The sequence below is a fragment of the Myotis davidii genome, unplaced genomic scaffold (assembly GCF_000327345.1).
Source record: "Myotis davidii unplaced genomic scaffold, ASM32734v1 scaffold93, whole genome shotgun sequence".
Classification (NCBI taxonomy): Eukaryota; Metazoa; Chordata; class Mammalia; order Chiroptera; family Vespertilionidae; genus Myotis; species Myotis davidii.
The window spans coordinates 4927330-4944549 of record NW_006292095.1 but is presented as its reverse complement, the minus strand read 5'-3'; the positions used below and the strand labels follow the sequence as shown (position 1 = coordinate 4944549).

Below are 17220 nucleotides of genomic sequence, written 5' to 3'. Positions count from 1 at the left end.
CTAACTCATTAAAAGTTTAAATGTGCAGAACAATTTTCAGAGTTAAAATTTTGGCTAAATCTGAATTTTAATGGTGGCTTATAACTTAGAATTAGAGTTCCTTCCCTCCTTCAGTGATAAAGCAACTGAGGGCAAGTCTTTCAGTGCCTAAGAGGAGCTGGGACCAGAATCCAGGTGTGTCAACCTTTCCTGCTTCACTCTCACATGACCTGTGCAAGGCGCAGCAAGCGTTCATTTTGTGCTCTGGTATAATTAGCACATTATAGTGGGAAACACTCTGGCTACTGCTAATCATTATACTTTGCCTGAAAAAATCAAATTAGAGGAAACAGTTCAACCTAAGATCATGAAAACAAAAACAAACAAACAAAGTAATTTTACCTTGGTGACAGTTAACATATAAAAATTGGTTACGCTGTTCTCGTGGGCTCGCTTGATTCGCAATCTGCATTCTTCTTCGTCAATTAATTCGCCAACATATTCATTTACAAATTCACCCTACAGAGAAGCATGCAATATGTAAATATGAAACCAATGTATTATATTAGAAAGCATTCCTTAACACAGCATGTATGATCCAAAAGAATTAACCAAAAAGAACCATAGAAATATAACTTCAACCATCAAAACCAATAGTTGCTATTATTCATGAGCATTCAGGTGGCACTATTTTTCTTGTACCAGTGCTGCAAAATATAATGATCTGCTTGTCTCTTTTTGCTGACAATATTATTTCAATAGTCCAGGTGACACAGTTATAGTCTATCACTGGGATCTGGGATAAGGCAACCTCGAGCCTTGAAACTGTACTATAACATTATAAACCATTTATTATGGTTTATATTTATTATTCTATGAAAATGAATGAATATAGAAAATTAAAGTGCTGATATCAAATATGAGTGCATGTGCCAAAACTTGATATACCACTGTGAATAAATATCTCTAGCTATTTTGTAAAAGAAATACTTTGGATGTCCAAAGTGACAAACCGTTAACCTCAAAGAGTTGTTTACTGAACCATGAGCTGTAAATTAAACTGTGAACTAAAAGAAAATACAGACCTTAGGAAGTGCTAGAAATCTGTTCGTAAAGACGATAAAGAGAGGGTGTAATTCAGTGTTTATACATGTTTTCCAGTTTCTAAGAAGCCACCTCACAGCAGAAAGGGCATGCTTGAAGCTGGCACACGGTCAGGATTTAGGTGTGAAGAGGGGACTCTGTGTGTTTTCAGTTTCATATTTGGCATCTGTCCCCTAAATGTACCAAAAATCTTTCCCATGTTGCTACAAAGTCTTGATGATTCTGCTTTTCAGAGACCATATATTTCTAGCTGTTTTGTAAAAGATCGATTATCTTACACTAGCAATTCCTCAAGTGCTAAAGGGCAGAACAATCCTGATTATATTTTCTTTTCTCTTGATTACAGTTGACCCTTGAACAAGATAGTTTTGAACTGTGCAGGTCTATTCACACATGTATTTTTTCAATAAATACCTGTACTATTTTCCATCCGTGGCTGGGAGCCCACAGACAGAGGCTGACTGTATGCACTGATGTATACCTTTTACATAGGGGACTCGAATATCCTCAGATTCTGGTGTCTGGAGGGGGCCTGGACCCAATCCCTTGTGCCACAACTCGTTTGGGGAAGTCAAAAAAGTTCAACTATGTGTGTGGTCAGTGTCCCTAACTTGTGTGTATTCAAGGGTCAACTGTATTTCATGAATTAAGTAAATTAAAACACATTTTAGAATAAATACAACTACTATTAAAAGGTGTTAAAAAGACATTAAGCTGTACAGTTTTCAGGATGACTCCAAACATTCCCCTGAAATCATAGGCAAAAAAATTTGTATGTGTGATATGCATGGCATTAAAATATTAAAAAATTTGAATCACATAACATTTTACATGCTGATGGCCTTTGAGCAGCCCAATACACATATCCAATGCACTACTAAGTCCTATTGGCTCTAACTGCAAAATGTCAGAAATCCATCCTCTTCTCTCCTGCACAACTACAACCCTAGTAGTCTATGCCACCATCATCTCTCTCCTGGATTATAATGATCTCCTTTTTATCACTTTCCCCATTACCATAAATTCTCCATACTACAGCCAAATTATTCTTTTGAAACTCAAATGTGGCAGACAGACTCTGAAGGTGGGCCCCATGACCTCTGCTTCCTGGTGTTCACATGGCTCTGTGATCCTCTCCCCTCAAGTGAGCAGGACCTGTGACTTGCCATAGAGCATGACAAAGGTGGTGGATATATGTGATTACATGGATCTGTTACATTATGACTTTAGCATACATCTTGCTGGCTGTAATGAAGCAAAGAGCCATGTTGGGGAACCTCATTTGGCAAGGAATTGCAGGCAGCCTCCAGAGAACAACAAAACAGTAACAACAAATGAAACAAACAAACAAAAACACCTGAAGCTCCCAGGCTTACAGCTGGCAAGGAACATAATTCTGCCAACAGCCATACAGGCAGGGAAGTGGATCCTTCCTTAGCCAAGGCACATGAGTGAGAATCCAGCCCTGGGCAGCACCCTGACTGCACCGAGAGGACCCAGCTAAGCATTACCCGGACCCCTCACCCACAGGAACTAAGATAACCAAATGTGTGTTATATTTTAAGTTGCCAAGTTTGTGGTAACATTGTTATGCAGCAATAGAAAATACGTCAAGTCTCAGATCAAATCAGTCCCTACTAAAATGCTCCAGAAATTTCCCATCCTGTGGCCTGTAACGCCCATATGATCTAGCCTCTTTCCTATCCCCTACCTGCCACTCTTCTCCTTGCCATTCTTCTCCTGGTGCTTTCTTGTTGTTGCTGGAATATACTAAGGTATTTGTACTTGGTTTACTTTAGTCTGAAATACTCTTTTCCATATGTATCTCCCTGACTTTCTCCCTCACATATTCAGGTGAAATGTCCCCTCCAGGCCTTCCTTAGCCAATCAATTTAAAGTAGCAACCCCAGTCACTAGCTATCCCCTCCGACAGCTTAGTTTTCTTTGCAGCATTTAGTGGTACTCAGCATTAGATATCTGCTCATCATTTGTCTTGTTCACTACTGTTTTTCCAGGTACTGCTGGAACAGGACCTGGCACACAGAAGCTTCACAAATATGTACCAAATGAATGAGTCTCATCACAAGCAATCTAACCTATAGAAACAGGTGCATAAAGAGAGATGACCAAGAATTTTAAAAAATCTGTAAGAGAGTGTGTGTGTGTGTGTGTATATTTATTGGAAAATAGGTTATATAAATTATGGTACATAATTTGATACATTTTACTATGGAATACAGTGAGATTGTTTAACAAAAAGAATGAGTTGAAAAAACAAAAAAACAGTAAGTTGAAATCTCTATGTACTGATATAAAAATATATGTATGGCCGAAACCGGTTTGGCTCAGTGGATAGAGCGTTGGCCTGCGGACTGAAGGGCCCCAGGTTCGATTCCGGTCAAGGGCATGTACCTGGGTTGCGGGCACATCCCCAGTGGGAGATGTGCTGGAGGCAGCTGATCGATGTTTCTCTCTCATCGATGTTTCTAACTCTCTGTCCCTCTACCTTCCTCTCTGTAAAAAATCAATAAAATATATTTTAAAAAAAATTTATGTATGATATATTAAGTGGGAAATATGTATGATCATATTTGTTTTAAAAACCCTACAAATACAGAATATATGAATATATATTTGCATATGTGTTAATACCTACAACTGCACAGAAAAAGTTCTAAAAGGCTACATACCAACCTATTAATGGTCATCTTTTGTGAGACCAAGAATTGAAGGATGAAGGAGGAATATCTTTCTTGTACTGATTTACTTTACTACATTATGTGGTATTTTTTAATCACAAAGGTGATTTTTTAAAAAGGTAGAAATATGACTCAGTGGTTGAGTGCCAACCTATAAACCAGGAGGTCACAGTTCGATTTCCGGTCAGGGCACATGCCTGGGTTTCAGGTTTGATCCCCAGTAGGGGGCGTGCAAGGGGGCGTGCAAGAAGAAGCTGATCAGTATTTATCTCTCATCATTTTTTTTTTAAATATATTTTATTGATATTTTACAGAGAGGAAGGGAGAGAGATAGAGAGTTAGAAACATCGATGAGAGAGAAACATCGATCAGCTGCCTCCTGCACATCTCCCACTGGGGATATGCCCGCAACCAAGGTACATGCCCTTGACCGGAATCGAACCCGGGACCCTTCAGTCCGCAGGCCGACGCTCTATCCACTGAGCCAAACCGGTTTCGGCGATCTCTCATCATTTTTGTTTCTATCTCTCTCCCTCTCTCTTCTTCTCTGAAATAAATAAAAATATATATTAAAAAAAGTAATTACAAATTCTCACTAGGTCCACCTCTCTCAATGAATATATTTCCAAGTTCTATATACTTGCATTTGGCAAGCAGGGGTAGAGGGTAGAAGGGGGGCAGGGCAGGAACTTGTTATAAAATGCAGAAGATACTGTCCCAGATATTTCTGTGTAATACTGTTTTTAAGGACCCCAGGCCCTAGCTGGTTTGGCTCAGTGGATAGAGCATCAGTGTGCAGACCAAAGTCCCGGGTACAGTCAAGGGCATGTACCTTGGTTGCAGGGTCCTGTACAGGGCTCGTGCAGGAGGCAGCCAATCGATTTGTTTCTCTCACATCTAGGTTTCTCTCTGTCTTTCCCTCTCCCTTTCACTCTCCTTAAAAATGAATGGAAAACTATCCTCAGGTGAGGATAAACAGTAATAATAATAATAACCTCAGGAGATTCTCAGAATCTCTAAAGTTTGAGAGCCTTTGAGCAGTAGGATATACTGGTGATATTCATTTTTTTCCTTTGAGTTATTTGTATGTAGAAAATGTTCTGCAATAGACAGTGCATTTCTGTGTTAATCAAAGGGACTGTTTTGAAAAATTGCCTCAAAGTACTAAACTTGTTCCGGTTGCTTTTGGGTATATAATCTAATTTGAGGCTAGCAGCAACGCTGACATGTGTAGGGCAGGGATTACTATGTCTATTTTAGAGATGAGGAAACTGAGGCTCAGGGAGGTTGACTGACGTGGCCACGGTTTCGCAGCTAATGCATTATGACACTGGAGCAAAGTCCTGGGTTTTGCCTTTACTAGGTCTTTTACATCCAGGTCTATTTTGCTTAACAAGTAAAAAATTACTTTACACAGAAAATGACCCATGTCTCTTCTGCTTTTTATGACTGATCATTAGACAACCAAAGTTTTGTATGTTTTATCACTACCACTTCCTATAGCTTCTTTGCCTAAGAAGTGCCAAACTCTCAACTTCGGAAATTTCAAGATTCTACCAGGAACCACCATACATTTCATCCCCATTGACGCTTCTTTGAGAGGCACAGGCCCTGATCTGGCTCTGACCACCAGTGCCCCTACCCCAAGTTACCTTCTTAATGCTCCTTTTGGTCCTGAGGCCCCAGCCTCTTCGCTCCGTTTTGATGATTTCTGCATCAGGGTAGAGCCTCTTTGTGAAGCACTGGTTCTGGCAACGATCTCCGGCTGGGCACACCTGCGGGTGACACTCGTACTGCAGCATTCTGTTCAGGCACTCGGATTCTAAGCCGCAAGGGTTCTCATCGGCTGGCTTGCAGTTACAGCGGGGAATCTCTGACAGGTCTGCAACCTGGATCTGTACCTTTCCTATGACTTTGTTAGCCTAGAAAACAAAATCACAGATGAGGGGGAGGAATTTAAACAGAACACCTGAAACTTCCATGCTGTTCTTGGCTCTGCTACTGCCTTGCAGCATGACTATGAAAGGCTCGTTATTGTAATAGCAATTTCCCCACAAATAAACTAAGAATAAAAACTGCCTCTTCTTAGTTGGCAAAAATACCAAGAACTTGATGTGAATTCTCATTTATCTGTTCTGTGTATTTCTCCTTCTACTATTTGATGGAAATTTCATAACTGGAAACAACTCTGGACTGTCTGGACGAACAGGGCAAATCTCTCTATTCTCCTCTGGTGGCAGGATAACCTGGTAGAGCAAGTAGGAACAGGATTTCCCATCAAACATGTCGCTCCCAGGTGCCAGAGCGCTTATCTCAGACCTCATCCCCACAGCACACAGCTCCCGCTCCCAGCTCCCTCGCTCCCATCTGACTGACACTGCCAACAAAAGCTGCTTGTTTTACAGAAGATTGGGTGAAAATTAGCAAAAGTTTTCACAAGCCGAAACGGGCTTTCTCACTAAGAGAATATTGCATTTCATCGTGCCCGTCGAATACCCATCTCTCAGGGTAGAGACTCACTTTGATGTGTTTGTAAGGAGGAGGTTTTCTTGAGTTTTTTTCAATCTCTAGTGCTTCTTTACTTTCTCTTTGTGCTTTCAACTCCTGGAAACGTTTTGCAGCTTCTTCCAGAGCTGCCAATAAGACCAAACAAAGCATATAAATGCCAACAAACAAACAAGCAAGCAAACAAACAAACAATACCTGTTAGGAGAGCAGTTTTACTCTGCTTTCACAATGCACTGAATAGGGCTGCTTTTTTCTTTTTAAAATTGTTTCTGGAAATAACCACTTACCAGCAGGATAGGGTAGCACTGAAATAGGATATGACTCACTGTTGGCTGAACACTGCTCTGTGCAAGCTGCAGCCTCAGAGATGAGGTTCTGCTTCCGTGATCAGAGGCTTCCACGTAAACCCAAGGGGAGCCTCTCACCTGGAAGTAGCTTTAAATTCACTTTGCTCTCGCCCAGAAAGCCAAACTTCCGGGTACCTTGTTGCAAAACCAGTTGTAAGGCTCTCCATGAGAAGCTCTGCTACTCTTCTGTAGTAAGGAGCTTCATATGATTAAGAAAACTATTCCCAGAAAAATCTATGTCTAGAAAGATCACTGAAGAAACTCCGTTCACTTACTCAGCAGAGCCTACCAAACTGAAAATGTTATTTTTCTAATTGATTAGATTCTGACATGGTTCTAATGGGGTTAACCTGGTGAAAATTCTCTACTACCAGAAATATGTCAGATGCGAGGTGGAAGATGTTGAGAAATCAACAGTGAATTCTTAGTTTTGAGCCATTGTAAACATCATTCCAACTTACCTTTTTTGAAGGTCTTGTTAATACTAGTCTGTCCCTCAGCAAAGCTTTTGTCTCCTTCAACATAAGGGAACACTCTGCCCTGGTGCACCCAATAGTAGTCATGAGAACCAAAGAAGAACACAGGGAAGTCCCCCAAGTTATGCTTAAGGCCCTGGATGTTCAGTGGCACAGACCTGGGATTGCAGATCTCTGCTGGCCACCATCTGAAAACAAAAACAATTTTAGACCATGGGTATGAAAAACAGACTATTCTTTACAGGGCTGGCAGGAGGGAATAAGAGGTTTTTTACCGTGACATTTTCATTTAGACTCTAAGGACACAAAATACCTTGATCATCTTTAATCTTGCTCAAACCACACAGCATTTAAAATCATATTAATTAATGAATTTATTAATGAAATAGTGAACATAGACTAAACAAACTAGGCCCTAAACATCCAATCCAGCTACTTTCTTAAAAAAATTAATATCTCATATTTATAAAAGAATATATATCATGGAAATATAAGCTATAAAGCATAATAAAATAATACTTAACCCACTACCCACCTTAAGAATTAGAAATTACCAATATTATTCTGAACCAAATTTCTATCCTAGAAAAGTTGTTTTTCTCCAAACTTGGCATTCTTAAACCAACATCATCCTCCAAGGTGTAAAAGTTTATTTCTAGTAGTCAAGGGGCTCATTTGAGAATAAACTGATGCTATAGCAAAGAATGACCATTCCCCATTCAAATGAGCATTTTCTGACTCATCACTCAGGGTAAATACTTTTTGGTCAAATGTACTAGGCTTATGTCAGTGTGTATTTCAGAATCTAATTCATCTTGGATCACAATAAACGTGGACTTTTGGACAGAATGAAACAGAACTGTTTCATGCCATGATGACTGAAACCACAGCAATCCCTAAATGAAACCATCTGTGAGGCGCATGTGACAATTTCCAGCAACTGGGCGAGTAAGCAATTGAAAGGTGGAGCTTTTATAGTATGTAAAAGCATCAATATGAATAGTAAACATACACAAACTTAAAATTTGTCAGCCACTTATTTTATAGGTGCCTAATAAAATCATTTATCTAATACTTGTATTATTTAGAAGCTAAATGACAGCATGGCCACACTCTCAGGGTCATAGTGCAGAACTTGAATATGCTTCATCTAAAAGGTACCTGTCCATCTAAGAATTAATGAAAAACATGGCAAGAGCCTGTGCTCAAATTGTTCAAACAGAACAAACCACTGTTTTGTGTAATCAGTGTTTGGTTTCCCTCAAAGTGGACTAGGAAATGGCTATTTCTGAACCATGTAAAGGCAGTTAAGTATGTACATGCGGACTGCACTCATGGGGTCAGGAAGAGGCACTCTGTGCCAGGGGTTGTTCCAGGTCCTCATATTTCCCCCAGGAAGCTGCACACTGGAGCAACTAGTTACTGAAAAGAAACAGCTTCATGTGGCCCAGCTGGGCCTGCCTGGAAAAAACACATTAAGACTTAGTCATGGATGGAAGTCTCTGCAGAACATACAAGAAGAATCTGATCTGCATATAAACCTCACTGGGCTGTGGAGAACTGCTTTGGGTTCTTTAAATGCAATGTAATTAAAACTTAAGTATTTAAGTTAAGGCAAAGACCTTTTTACACTCATAACTTCTTAATAAAGAAAATATATAATGTACAACATGGTGACTATAGTTAATAATACTGTATTATATATTTGAAAGTTGCTGAGAGTAGATTTAAAAATTCTCATCAGGAGAACAGAAAACTGTAACTATGTATGGAGAAGAATGTCAACTAGACTTATTGTGGTGATCATTTCACAATACTATATACCAGTGATGGCAAACCAATCAATAAAATATATTAAAAAAACAAAAAAAACAAAAAAACAAAAATGGCATTTAAATATACAAAATAAATATCAAAAATATAAGTCTTTGTTTTACTATGGTTGGAAATATCAAAAAATTTCTATATGTGACACGGCACCAGAGTTAAGTTAGGGTTTTTCAAAATGCTGACACGCCGAGCTCAAAAGGTTTGCCATTGCTGCTATATACAAATACTGAAACAATATGTTGTACAACTGAAACTACTATGTCAGCAATATCTCAAAAAAGCCCCCCCCAAATTAAATATAAAGAAAATATTCTGAAATTTACTTGAAGAGCTAAAGGTTTCTTATATTGTTTTAGATATTTGTTATCCAGGAATGTCTTATCTAGTAATTGTCAAACCCATGCCCTCCCACCCCCAAATATATATGTGTATATTAATTATAAAAGCAGTTTCTTTTAAAAATAAAACAATGCACAAATGTATAACAGAAAAACTGAAAATGCCTCTCCTTGTAGTCTCATGCCTAACACTATTAACATTACATGTGTTTCTTTCCATATTATATCAAGAGCTACAATTTTTAAAAATTGTATAAAAACATGGAAAGATAATGTACATACTGTTTAACATGTTTTCTAAATTCAACTATATAGAAGATATCTTCCTATGTTACTATACAGACCTGCATTATTCTTTTATTGGCTTCAAGATACTCTACAATATGGATATAGTATAATTTATTTGACAAATCCCTTATGGACTGAGCATTTGGGTTATTTCAAATAATACCACAATGAGTACCCCAACAAATACATTTCTGCCTGTTTGTCCAATATTTTTTCCTTAGATAAATTTCTTGAAAGGGAAGTGCTGGGTCAAGAAGTATACAGAGTTACAATTTTAATACTCATTTCCCTATGCCCTCCCTGGCCGCAAAATTATTACTCTTTTATATCTCTGCCAATCTGTTAGGGGGGGAGGCCTCTTTGTTTTTAGAGAACATTTATTTTTTAGTGAGGCTGGGCATTTTTCACATTTATTTTCCATTTGCTATTCTTTTGCAAACTGGCTCTTTCTCTTCTTTGTCCTTTTTTTTCCTAGATAAGGTATTTGTCTTTTCTCATTGAAAGTAGAATAGCAAACACTTTATCCTGGTTTGATATTTGCTTTTAAAAACTTTATAATATCATTTGCCATACAGTATAAAATTGTTTATGTATTCAAATTGTCCATCTTTTTAGGACTTGGAGATTTCTTGTCATATGTTTAAAAAATAGTTGGGAGAGCTTCTCAATGCCACTTATCTCACCTAAATAACAAAAATTTTAAAGTTAAACAGGTAAGCAAGCAGCATATTTAAAACAGAGAAAACAACATAGCCCTTGCTAAAAGGAATTACAGTATGTCTGAGATTCTATAGAAATATATCTTACTTAGGATTCTAATTGAAAAGTAGAATTCTCTTGAACAGTATCTATTTTCATTGCAGAGTTTTAAAAAATATGTCACTATTCTTGTGCCGTGAAGGCTTGTAAAAAAACAGGCTTCTTAAAAGGAGAAAGTTTTATTAAAATAATAGTAATCACACATACTTCTTACTCATTCTCTTAAGAGCTAAAGGCTCTTAATGAAACAATCTCTCTCTTTAAACCCTAAAATGCTCTCTTTTGCACACAGGTTAAAGTATGGGCTATTTTGGCCAGAGAAAAACTTGATTTTATTAGAAATCACAGATCAATATAAAGTTAATTAGGGCACAAAGAAAACATCTTCTCCATTAATCACATAAGACTTTTTATTCCAAAATCTAGTAGTACATACTTCATTAATATTAAACAACTTCTGGAATTTAAAAACAAAAGCCAACCAACCAATCAAAAAAAATTCCACAACTAACCTTCTCAATCTTGTAAAAACCCAGACTCAAAATATGTTTCTTGCCCAGCTGGTGTGACTCAGTGGATAATCGTTAACCTATGAACCAGAAGGTCCCGGTTTGATTCCCAGTCAAGGCACATGCCCGGCTTGTGGGCTCCAATCCCCTGTAGGGAGCGTGCAGGAGGCAGCTAATCAATGATTCTCTCTCATCATTGATGTTTCTTTCTTTCTATCTCTCTCTCTCTCTCCCTCTCCCTTCCTCTCTGAAATCAATAAACATATTTTAAAAATAAAATAAATATATGTTTCTTCTCTCTCTCTCTCTTTTTTAAGGAAGTAGCTCTGCTGTTCTACCTGTCTGCTAGCCAGTTTGTAACACAGTTTATGAACCTAGGTCTAAACAATGATTGAATACTTCCTCTTTGTCCTTGGAAAAACTTGCCTGTAATTTCCCAATTTGACCCAAACAATCTGCTTGTAATGCAGTTTCTTGCCAGCTTTACAGTCATTACAATTCCAGCAGCCTTCTGGCATTTCTATGCTCAGGCATTCTGGATGGAAGGAAGCTGGGCACGATTCACAGCAGAGCAATCTTCCACCTTGAAACAAATAAACAGTCTTAATAACTGAGAAAAGAGGAAAGACAAAAAGAAAGAAAAAGGAGAAAATTATCATTTAAGTGCATTAACTTTAATTCAAATTGGAGGAAAATAACAAAGGATGGAGTCAAATCTATGGTGATGGATTAAAATAGAAAGCAAATGAACAGATTTTGCTTCTTCCCTTTTCAGAACCTCAATGGCCAGAAACTCAGCTTTTGAATAGGAAGAGAAACATTATTGTACACCTTACCCCTGTAAAACGTGGGCTATTGAGCTATCCATTTAGTAGGAAGTTAAAATTCCTAACATATGACAAAATAGGTGTATTAAAAATCTTTAGACTGAGTAAATTTGAGAGCAGATTTTCAAAGAAATATGTAGCAGCTTACTTTCTTTTCTCCTTGAGAGCTAAGAAAGAAAGCAATGGTCATCTTTGTATTTTAATCCAGTGCCATAGTCGACTAAATCACTTTATAATTAAATTAGCAAGAATGAAAATAGGCAATAGGTTGATCAGTATTTCTTACTTCTCGTAAAAGGATACAAAAAAGCAAAAGGATTGCACTTGCTCAAGGTGATGATTACATGTATCATCATTACCTTTTTAGTGAAGATAAAGTCAAACAAGCTATAGAGCAGTGGTTTGCAATTTTTTCATTACCAAGGACCCCCTTCCCTTCCCTCATGAACCTATATGCTTCCAATATTTTATCAACCAAAAATAAAACCCAAAAACAAACCCCTACACTAAAAAATAACATTTTTCTGATGTTATTAACCAAAGAGATATAAAACTGCCAATCAGAGCTTCTGAATCCAATAACAAAACTAGCATTATCACACTGTATTATTTAAATCATAGCCAAATATAAAGAAACTCATGCAGCCATAGTTTGTGTGCTTCTATTAGATTTTCTGAAATATTAAGAATAGTTCAAAAATGTTATTTACATAAGTCTTTTCTGACTTCATATTGAGAACCACTGCTTTATAGTATAAAATTAAGTAAATATCAGTGTGAAATGAAGTAGTAGGAGATCCCTCCAACTTGTCTAGAAAAATCCTCTCCTTTTGAATACATAAAATGATCTCTGGATTAAGACCAAAACAAGTGTGGCTAACAAAACAAAATATTACTAAATGCAAAGAAATGAAAAAGATGGGGGAGGAGAAGATTAGGTATTTCTAATAGGTATTTCAACAAGTGATGGAAAAGGATGTTAACTAATGAAGATGAAATATGATAAAGACATTTACTGCAAAAAAAATTATCCTCCCATTGGAAAATCAGGTCTATAACCCACAAGTACACTAAGATTTAAAGTCTCATTAGCTAAAGGTTAGGAGCCTTCTTTACAACTTTATCAAATCACACGCTCCAACCTTTTGAAGGTTAGCTATCAATTTTCCAGAAAATCTTATCTTACTGCAGACGTTCAAACTTCTGATTGTCATAAAAACAAAAAGAAAAAATCCATATACAATCAGTGATGAATTAAATTACTATATTTCCTCTGCTTAAAAGCTTTTTCTTCAATCATTGGGATTTGTTCCTCTGTCTGCAAATCTTAATATGGATTAATAGTTCCAATTCCCCAACCTAGAGATTAGCTGTCTGAGTGCTCTTAGCCTAGGAATTCTTCTGTAAGTTTAAACTAAAATGAGAAAGCCCATTTTTACAACAGAAAGAAATATCCAATAGAGAGAGCAGCCTTTGCAAATAGCTTTTAGAGGGCATGTCATTCTTAGAGCTGATGGGGAAAAGTCAGGTTGGCCATTTTTAATATTATAGAATAGTCCTGAATTTTAAGTCTTATTTCAGAGGAAATACAGACCGAGAGTTATCAGTGAAAGTCATGATGATTTTTTGACAAAAAACAAAAACAACAGAAAAATAGGGAAATAGAAAAATAAAAATATGAACAATCCACCTTGGTGTTATGCAAGAAAACTGCTTTAGGATGCATGAAAAGATGTGGTTCAAGCTAAGCAAACAGAGGGCTCAAAATAATTTCAATTTATGTCAAGGTCAATACCAAGTACTGAAAACAAAATAAGTGGAATATAAGGCATTTCCTAAAACGTCTCAGGCAGTCTAATTTTATTGCATTATGGAGTTAGTCATGCCTATGCCCATCTTTGTTTTGGAAGTAGGTGGTGTCACCAGTAAGGTGACTTCCATGAAAACTGTGACTTCAATGGAAAACAAAGAAAAAAACCTAGTACCTCTCCAACATAGTTCTCCAGGTTCTAATCAGCTTGCTTAGTTATACTTCCTTTTAGTCATGGGTTGCCTCTTAAGAATTCTGACAAAGAACAAAGATACATCAGGAAGGCAACACAAAGGGAAAAAAGAGGCCCATTTCCAATGTACACACTGTATTAGGTATGAATTAATTTTTCTTTAAAGAATCTGCACTTGGCCCCCAGATCATAATGGGAATGCATACAGGAAAAGGCATTCACCTTCCAGGTTATTTAATTTACTTGCTGAAACAGTAACTTCCCAAATAATACATTATTGTTAAATCACTTTTCACCTTTATTTCAAGTATGCTATGTAAAGCTAAACACAGAAGATTTTCTTCCACAGACTAAATTAACTGGGAGAATATAAATATACATGTAGCTCCTGATTCTCTGTGGATAATAGGTTACCTATAAGCAATTCTTCAGCTCACCTGGACTGCCTTTCAATATCCAATATTTGGGGTACCCTCCCCAGCTGCCCACCAATTATCCTGAGAGAAGGACAACTAGTTTTCATAGTAACTGAATAAAACATTTAAGAAACAAAATGATAGAATGTATTCTAAAATAAAATCTTTAAGTATCAGTATCTTTATTTCCCTCTATTTAACAACCTATCTTACTATTTAGTTAAAAGTCAGTAACAAATTATATTGTGTCTATTCTATCCTAACAGGAATGTTAGTTCTACATCAGGCAAAAGAGAAAGAGCCCTTAGACTATTCCTCTACACTAAGCAAAATCCAAGTCTTTCAATTTTAATAGCCCATAGATATATAAAATGTGTGAAAATTTATTCAAGGAGAAGAGTAAGTAAAAATTTGCAATAAATGGAATTATTTTAAGCCCTTTTTAATAAATTTGCAGCCATATGAAGACAGTTACAACCACCATGGTAGAAAAGCAACAGATGGTGCTTGACAGGCATACATTTCCCCCCTTCATTTAAAAAAAAATAGGAAATGCAAAAAGAAAGCAAGAGATAAACTATTTTGATTATTACCTTTCTCATATTTCTTTTTGGAAGCTGACGAAGAAGGAATCATAGGTAATTTCATCAACTCTGCACGATTTGATTCATTCAGTAGGTAGTGGGACTTATAGGCATATGAACTGAACATGGGGTCTGAATGATCCTGAACTATCAGCCCTATACGAAACAAACAGAAAGAGATGAACTGCAATGAAACTACCCATGATTCCATGAGGAGAAAAAATAAACCAGTCCCTATTATGTAGCTGTGCTTAAAGTTGGGAGGAAAAAAAGAAAGTATGAAGAAAAAGAAAGATCTGACAGAAAAAGCTATCTATAGTTATTAAAGGGAGTTTAAATGACTCAATGCCTTATTCCCTACCTAGAAACCTATATACCCAGAATAAAACTCCAAATTAATTTTGAAGATATAAACTGCATTTAACATCATATGAAAAACTCTCTATGAAAAATAAAACCACATTCCCTAATATTTAGAATTACTATAATGACAATCCAGACAACAAAATAACGTATCACTTGACTGCTAGATATGAGAACTATATCCATAATATAGAATCTGATCTACCTTCAATGTATCAAGTAGCACTTAAAGGAAGAACTGAGTCTCTCACCTTTCCTATTCATGTCTTAGATATTCTCAAACAGGTTCTAGCTTTTTCTGCCAGATAATAAAGCTTTTCTCTATCAATACAATATGTAATTTTAAAGGGGACATACTTTGTTGAACTTTACTAAGGTAATACAAACCATTTTTTCTCTGCCATGATATAAAGTAATTAACAACTTTAAAGGTTTATAGAGTCCTTTTGATCTACCAATACAGCTATCTTATTTGGAGGAAGTAAAATCTGCTCTAACCCACCTGTGACATTCACTTCTCTCCCTCCCATTTCCCTTCCCCTAGTTAAGTTCATAACATAGATAAAGGCCATTCCTAAATCTGGGGAACTGTGAGACCAGGGAAAATTTCTCTATTTGGTTATTTGTCAGTTTATAATGATCTAGCACTTTATAAAACTAGAGGCCTGGTGCACGAATTCGTATACACTGGGTCGGGGGGGGCGGTTCCTCAGCCCGGCCTGGGGGGGGGGGTGTCTCTCAGCCCAGCCTGCACGCTATCACAATCCAGGACACCTCAGGTAGGGTCCAGCCCCATTGCAGCATGGCTCTAGTTCCCTGGACCTGTGGGCCAGGGGGGAGGGACCAAGAGGCCAGTCTGATCGCAGCATGGCTCTGGTTCCCCAGAGCCTGCGGGCAGGGCGAGGGATGCCGTGCCGTGGGCAGCCGGGATCCAGGACTGACTTTCGCCGCGCCGGCCAGGACCCTAGCCTGCTATTTGGTCGTCTGTCTGGTCGTTTAGGTCATGACAGACCCTGGCTCTTTATATATTAGGATCATGACAACAGTTTCACAGAGATCATTTTGAGAAGAGGAAAGAGTTTTGTTTTTTAAGGGGATACCATTTACTTTTCTGTGGATCTTATCTTCTTTAGTGCTACTGTACACTGATATATTCAAGAAGTATCTCTGATCCAGATGACAGAATGGAACTTGAAATTGCTAACTGGTAATAAAAGGCATATGATGTCAAATGAATTTCATACATTTAATAGAAAAAGGTAGTGTAAAATAAAAAAATGTGGGTTTTAAAATAAGAAAGATCAGGTACACATGGTCCCTCTATTTAACAACTTTTAAATATTTCATCTGGGCTTCAGTGTTCTCATCCACATAAAATGGGGAAATAACTTCTTAGGGCAATTGTGGCAATTCATTCAGATAGTTAACAGGGTTCCTCAAACTACGGCCCGTGGGCCACATGCAAATACAAATACTGTATTTGTTCCCGTTTTGTTTTTTTACTTCAAAATAAGATACGTGCAGTGTGCATAGGAATTTGTTCATAGTTTTTTTAAACTATAGTCCGGCCCTCCAACGGTCTGAGGGACAGTGAACTGGCCCCCTGTTTAAAAAGTTTGAGGACTGAACAGATCCCTGTGATTATAGGCAGGTGAAAGATCCTTTTACTCTACTTACTATATATATTATTGACTTTTTACAGAGATAAAGGGAGAGGGATAGAGAGTTAGAAACATTGATGAGAGAGAAACATTGATCAGCTGCCTCCTGCACACTCCCTACTGGGGATGTGCCCGCAGCCAAGGTACATGCCCTTGACTGGAATAGAACCTGGGACCCTTGAGTCCGCAGGCCGATGCTCTATCCATTGAGCCAAACCGGTCAGGGCAAATTGCTATTATTATTAAAATTAAAAGAAAACCCTAATCTAACTTCTCCATTTAAAATTACCATTACAAAGAAAGGCATAGAAGTTAGCTAACTATTATTTTACACCAACCTCCAGATGAAAGATGCTGAGTAATATTCAAGGGTGGGCAAAGTAGGTTTACAGGTGTGAGTATGCGAAACGCAGAGTTTATTCTTGTATTATTATTTATTAATTATTGTATTATTTGTTGTATTATGTATATCTACTTTTGCCCACTCCTGTTTATGACACTGAAATATAACTGACCATTTTCATTTCAC

The 17220-nt window shown here is 37.4% G+C and overlaps 1 protein-coding gene across 8 annotated transcripts in view; it reads right to left on the bottom strand.

Annotated features, from left to right (window-relative positions):
• The window catches only part of WHSC1L1 (Wolf-Hirschhorn syndrome candidate 1-like 1), a 141784-nt gene that overhangs the window by 5467 nt on the left and 119097 nt on the right, over positions 1-17220 (bottom strand). For 6 of the 8 annotated variants that reach the window (XM_015565224.1, XM_015565220.1, XM_015565226.1 and 3 more), the window contains 6 exons: positions 14677-14823; positions 11264-11447; positions 7099-7301; positions 6303-6415; positions 5435-5704; positions 382-498 (listed from right to left, as the gene is read on the bottom strand). In XM_015565224.1, coding sequence (XP_015420710.1) covers positions 382-498; positions 5435-5704; positions 6303-6415; positions 7099-7301; positions 11264-11447; positions 14677-14823 — 1034 coding nt within the window. The remainder of the gene's footprint in view (positions 1-381; positions 499-5434; positions 5705-6302; positions 6416-7098; positions 7302-11263; positions 11448-14676; positions 14824-17220) is intronic. The other 2 variants (XM_006765570.2, XM_006765573.2) reach the window with 2 other exon arrangements.